This window comes from Limulus polyphemus, unplaced genomic scaffold, assembly GCF_000517525.1.
Source record: "Limulus polyphemus unplaced genomic scaffold, Limulus_polyphemus-2.1.2 Scaffold3329, whole genome shotgun sequence".
Taxonomy (NCBI): domain Eukaryota; kingdom Metazoa; phylum Arthropoda; class Merostomata; order Xiphosura; family Limulidae; genus Limulus; species Limulus polyphemus.
In genome coordinates, this window is record NW_013668939.1 from 88,198 (window position 1) to 94,502 (window position 6,305).

The window sequence follows — 6,305 nt, forward strand, 5'->3', positions numbered from 1 at the left end:
CTTGGTGGGGGGGGGGGGGGGGGGGGATTCGCCGGCTGGACCATTTGATGTGCAATTTAAATAGCCATACTAGTTGGGGGGGGGGGGAGTTTCAAGTCCGAGTGTTGCCAAAAGTCCAAGCAGGAGTTCAGAGCCCAACGTTTCAAGTCGGAGTTTTGGTTCCACTTGCTAACTATCAGAACTTGACCTTCTCATGAGAAACTATGCAGTTACGAAAAATAAATAATAATACAAATAAATTAAGAGCAATACTGACTCCACGCCTGAAAAGGAACACACATACTTAGTTGTTTTAATAACGATTTATGTTGAAGGCGAAAATCCAACAAACGTGAAACTTTCACGAAGCAATCGTTCGTGCAAAACGTGACTCAGAAGTTTCCAAAGTGGTTCCCGGATGCACGCATACAATCTTTGTGTCCATTACAGACTCTTCTATTGTTGAAAGTCTCGTACAAAACGGAAATTTTTCTTGGAAATGAACGAATACTTTATTCACTGCTACGTCATCCACGCCCCCTATTTAATAAATATGGTTTCTTGCGCCCGATCACACTTTTTTTTTTTTAACGTAGTGAAAGAGCGAGTTAAGTGACGAGATATAATACACGGATACACATTAAAATGGCACGTGTGTTTACTAATTACTTATTATTTCCATAAATAAAAATATATATCAAATTTTACATTATTGCACTATTGAATCTTCCCTAACCGCTCCCCCCCCCCAACGTATTCGTACAGACGAATTTAATAAAAACTTCTCAACACACACACACACATCATATTCACAAGAGGAAATCGATTGAAACGGCCATATTAGTTGGGGACGGATTTGCCGACTGAGGGGCGTCCTACATTTAGGGAAACGCTGTTGCAGTGTTTTTTTTTCACGCGTGCTATTCTGGATTAATTACTTATGGATTAAGTAGTCATATACGCGACCTCAGTGCGCAAGTACGAAGTGTACACACAAACAAGAGTTTGGAAATAGACAGAAACAATGTTCGAGTCTATTTGAGAATTGGACTCTTTGATTTGTTTTGTTTTTGAATTTCGCGCAAAGCTACACGAGGGCTATCTGCGCTAGCCGTCCCTAATTTAGCAGTGTAAGACTAGAGGGAAGACAGCTAGTCATCACCACCCACCGCTAACTCTTGGGCTACTCTTTTACCAACGAATAGTGGGATTGACCGTCACATTATAACGCCCCCACGGCTGAAAAGGCGAGCATATACACGCTAATGTAGGTTTATTGTAGTATACATAATATGATTAGCTTGAGTTCTAAACAATGTACGTGTACAAGGCATTGTTTGGATATGAAATGTCTCTTTGTAATACTAGTTCCAACAACACACGTAAAGACATTTTTGGTATATAAAATGTGCTAATTCGTAGCATCAGTTCCCTACAATATATATATATATATACGTATTATATAAATATATTGTTGGGATCTGAGGCTACCAATATATAAATACAGAACATACACACACATATATATATCTTATTTTTTAAGAAAATAAGATTCCAATTCATATATTAACGTGCACAAACCCGTATCACACGTACAAAATGGCTTTATGTAACGGAGAAGCGAAACAATTATAATGGATCTCCTAAAATGTGTCAACGATGTAAGAAGGCATCACGGGTATCGAAACCCGGTTTCTAGCGTTGTAAGTCCGCAGACATACCGCTGTGCCACTGGGTGGGGCAATTAAAATGGATCTCCTAAAGTGTGTCAACGATGTAAGAAGGCATCACGGGTATCGAAACCCGGTTTCTAGCGTTTTAAGTCCGCAGACATACCGCTGTGCCACTAGGGGGGGGGGCAATTAAAATGGATCTCCTAAAGTGTGTCAATGATGTAAGAAGGTTTACCGATATTTATTTTCCTTGAAATAAGGTCATTAATTAACCATCCATGACGATCATTTTCACCTCATCTCTTACATTTTATTATACAGTTCACTCGTGTGTATACTGTCGAGCTTGCGTCCTTGTGGTACTGGTTTTGGGTATCTCAAAATCAGAATTAATATCTTTGACTACGTTTTTTTTTGTGAACCGGATGAAAACTCCGTGTCTATTATATCACACATTTTCGTAAGAATGACTGGATTTTAATCCTGAATGATATCCATACGTGCACAGTTAATTCAGAGACTCTTGGCTATCGTTAATTTTGAAATATTGACCAAACGGAGGGCGGGTAGCACTATATGCTATCACAAGATTTAACTGTCAGTTATATAACACACACCTACAACTGAAAGTGTGGTGATATCGAGAGATATAGCAGCGCGAACCTTGGACCCTCCGAGCCCCAGCCTGGCACGCTAACAATTAGGCCTCGCCAGATTCAGTTTCAACGTTTATGCGTATGTCTACAATGCCGCATTTGCGTTTATTACGAATATTCTAAGAAAAATATAATCAGTTGAACCTCTTTACACTATATATTTTGAACCAGAGATGTGAGGGAAACTAGTTTGGATACTGCCTCGCTCAACACCGGCAGAAAATAAGGCCAAAGGCGGTGCTATGAAGCATTAGGAAAACGATCATTACGAGTCTGAGTCATCTTGACAGCATTGGATTTCCATAAGATTAACTTAAAATCGAATACCACTTTACAAGTAAGATGTACAGTTTTGATACTCACAAAATTATTAAAGTTACAGCACAAAGATATAATATAATGCCTTTACTGTATATTAAATATTTGACAGCCATAAAAAGGTTTACGCTTCAAGTTATTATAAATCCGTCAAATATGCGAATTCAAAATAACAATACATAATAATAATTTATGGAACACCAGAGTATTTTTTAGTATGGGTATAAAACGTAGTATTATCATTTTAACTTAGCGTAATTGATATTTTTGTGGATAAAATTTACTTTCTTTAGTCTCAGAAATTACTTAATTTCTGTATGCGTCGCTAGATGGCACTACTAATCACATAAAGTTGAATCACATTAAACTAGTTTCTACTTCCGATCGTAAGCCCTCTATTCGTTTTTATAAACATTATTGTATAAAATGGTATTTATGAAAATCTATGTCTGTGCCTAGTACAACTGTTATCTGATGAAAGGTAGTATTACAAAATTTATGTATCTTAAATTCAATACATAGACATTAAAGATGGTGCATAGTTTATTAATTCTGAAGTATTTTTTTACCTTCAAATGCGTTATATCTTAAATTATGCTTCAAATAAGAATGTAAGAAAGATTTGGACTGAAAAATAAAATTATATCAACTCGTCTTTATCATAATTTCACAATAGAAATACTCTTGAAACGAATCATCCCAAACGATAGTAAATAACTTAGGACTTCTTTTTGTTGTGAATTTGCGAAAAGCTACTGAAGTGTTTGTTTGTTTCTAATTAAGCACAAAGCTACACAATGGGCTATCTGTGCTCTGCCCACCACGGGTATCGAAACCCGGTTTCTGGCGTTTTAAGTCTGCAGCCATACCGCTGTGCCACTGGGGGGCGCTACTGAAGTACTGTCTGCACAGTCTGGGGGGGGGGGGGTACAAGGAACTATCTCAGTTACTTAAATATTTATGGATTGTTTTCCCCGAACTATTAATTTTAAAACATGTCAACACATTTGTAAAATTTTACACAATCTGTAATTTTTGTTTACATTATTCTATAAAACAATTAAAATTTTCTAAACAAATCAGATACATCAATTCTGTATTTTTGTTTAAAAAATAAGATATTTTAAATGATATAATTCTTTGGCTCACACAGTTGATGCCATGCGTTCATGAATGTTTATAATTTGTATGTTATTTTGTTTAAAATTTTACCCTGATAAAGTGACACCTACAACAAAAGTGTAAAAAGAGAAATGAAAAACAATAAATACTTATTTTTAAGACTCGTCAAAAATCACGTTTGGTTAATAAGAAAATTCTACTACAATAGGAAATCCAGATTCTCATTGTGTACCACTGAGTAACGGGAAAGGGGGAGGGAGGAAGTGCAAGATTCAGGGAAAATAAAAATTTTGGACACCTTGTTTTATAGAAAAATGCACATGTTCTTGTGAAGTTTCTAGCAAGTCCTGAGAAGCCCCCCCTAAAAAAAACCAAACCTTTTCTCTCACTTTTGGGACCACCCTCCAACATTAACTTCTGTGTGTGTATGAAGAGGCGATTAAAAGTGTACATGCACGTGAAGCCAACAAGATACATGAAGAACCTGGCATGGGAAGTACCTTTACTAATTATCATAACTCAGATTAAGAACAAATCAATTATCACCAGTCAACATTTGTGAAAACAAAATATAGGCCTCCAGAGCAAAATTCTTAAAACTAAATGATACTATTTGAAAAAAAACAAACTCAAGCCATTAAAGAAACAACTAAAACAAAATGTGGACTGAATTTTCTATTTACTTCAATTGACATGTTTTTGTTATTTTGAAATGACATCATTTTGGAGTCCCGATGAAGGACTGGGCATGGACCACAAAACGTCGTTTTGAAATCAGGAAAAATGCCAGAAGAAGTACGTGGAGTTTAATTACTGGAAAAAAAATCCACTTAAAAAACAACAACACTTATTTGAAAAGTTAACAATTTGTTTAGAAAGATGATAAAAGATTGTGGAAACAATTTGTGTCACATTAGATATTTTCTTTTTGCTACAGAGAAGCAGATTAGCAATTGGTTAGAACATTTCATCTGGAAACCTGAACAAGTACAACCGATAAAATACTCAGATCGCAATGTAGGTGTCCTTCCAGCAATTAGATGGATTCAAAATATATTTGTTTGTTTGTAATTATGCATAAAGCTGCACAATGGTCTATCTGTGCTCTACCCACCACTAGTATCGAAACCCGGTTTCTAGCGTTGTAAGTCCGCAGACATACCGTTGTGCCACTGGGGGGCAGATATATTTGAATAGAGAACAACAAATGAAAAAATGTTTAGAAAAACTCTTCTGATATTTTCAGATTTAAACATTTTATCTACTACTGAGATGGTGTTATAACTTGGTGTATTCATCTATAACGTTATCGTAGGTCTACTATGCGGCTCAAGTACCTTTCATATCTGATCAAAACTTTCCAATTCTTAGTTACTTACATCTTTTTGGTAACTTATTTCTAGCTCTCTTTGCTGATTGGCTAATTCCACGGACACTCGAGCATCGGTAACCTTGCTGTCCTCTTCTTGCTGTTTTTCCATAGCTTTCTGTATCCTCTCCTGCTCAGTGACCTGTGGAGCACCAGAGATGACAAAACAGTGTATCAGTTAAAACAAAAAAATTGTGTAATAAAAGTTAATTAAGTGAATCTTAAAAATTTTGTTTTTATAGTTGGGTTTAACTGTTAGGCTTAATGGTATCTATACTTAAACTATATGACAAAACTTGTCTAGCAGCTTTCATGACTGACAAAAACAAAGATAATACACATGTCTAAACTTTATATATGCTGCTAAGTCTATGTACATTATAACTATTTCAAAACGGGTTAATCACACTGTTAAACTGGAGCGTATGTTTGTGCAGGAGATATTTTTACCTTATAACAACAAACCCTTTAGAAATGTGTTAATCGCTAACTACTAGACCACACCTGCACCACTGCATTTTCACTTCCCTCAAATTAGGTACAAAAGTAAGTTTTCGTACATTTCATCTCACACACAATTGATCGTGTTTTAAATGGTTAACTTCTATACTAGATCCAAATAAGCAAAATTTCCTGTCAACAATACAAAGTGATAATGTTTAATAACATTGACCACTACAACAAAACAAAGGCTTAGTTTGGTAAGTAAAGTTTCTTAACAATAACTGCAACAATATAACTGTGAAGCTGATAATACATTTTTACCTAACATTATATTGTTAGAGAAACCCAATGTTTCCAATCTTTAAAGTGACGAGAAAATAACAATTCTGTTCCTAAACTTTTCAACAACAATTCTGTTCCTAAACTTTTCAACAACAATTCTGTTCCTAAACTTTTCAACCATAATTCTGTTCCTAAACTTTTCAACCAACAAGATCGTACCATTTGTTTTGCTAGTCGTCTTTGAAGTTGTTCCACGCGACGATGAGCATGGGCAATCAAGAAGTTAAGCTCTTCTTCTGTCAGCTTCTGGCCTGTTCAAGTAAACAATATGATAACATGAGGAAGAAGCATTATGAAAAATTAGTGCCACTCTTACACAAAACTAAAAAAAAAAAAAATGCATTCTACTTTTAGTTTCCATTAGTATAGATCAAGGTGGTTCAAACTTTTATCAATATAGGG

At 35.4% G+C, this 6,305-nt stretch overlaps 1 protein-coding gene across 1 annotated transcript in view; it reads right to left on the reverse strand.

Moving 5' to 3' along the window:
• The window catches only part of LOC106469159 (MICOS complex subunit MIC60-like), a 55,465-nt gene that overhangs the window by 15,584 nt on the left and 33,576 nt on the right, over positions 1-6,305 (reverse strand). The window contains exons 6-7 of the mRNA XM_013929624.2: positions 6,063-6,154; positions 5,128-5,259 (exon numbers count right to left, since the gene is read on the reverse strand). Of these exons, the coding sequence (XP_013785078.1) occupies positions 5,128-5,259; positions 6,063-6,154 (224 nt within the window). The remainder of the gene's footprint in view (positions 1-5,127; positions 5,260-6,062; positions 6,155-6,305) is intronic.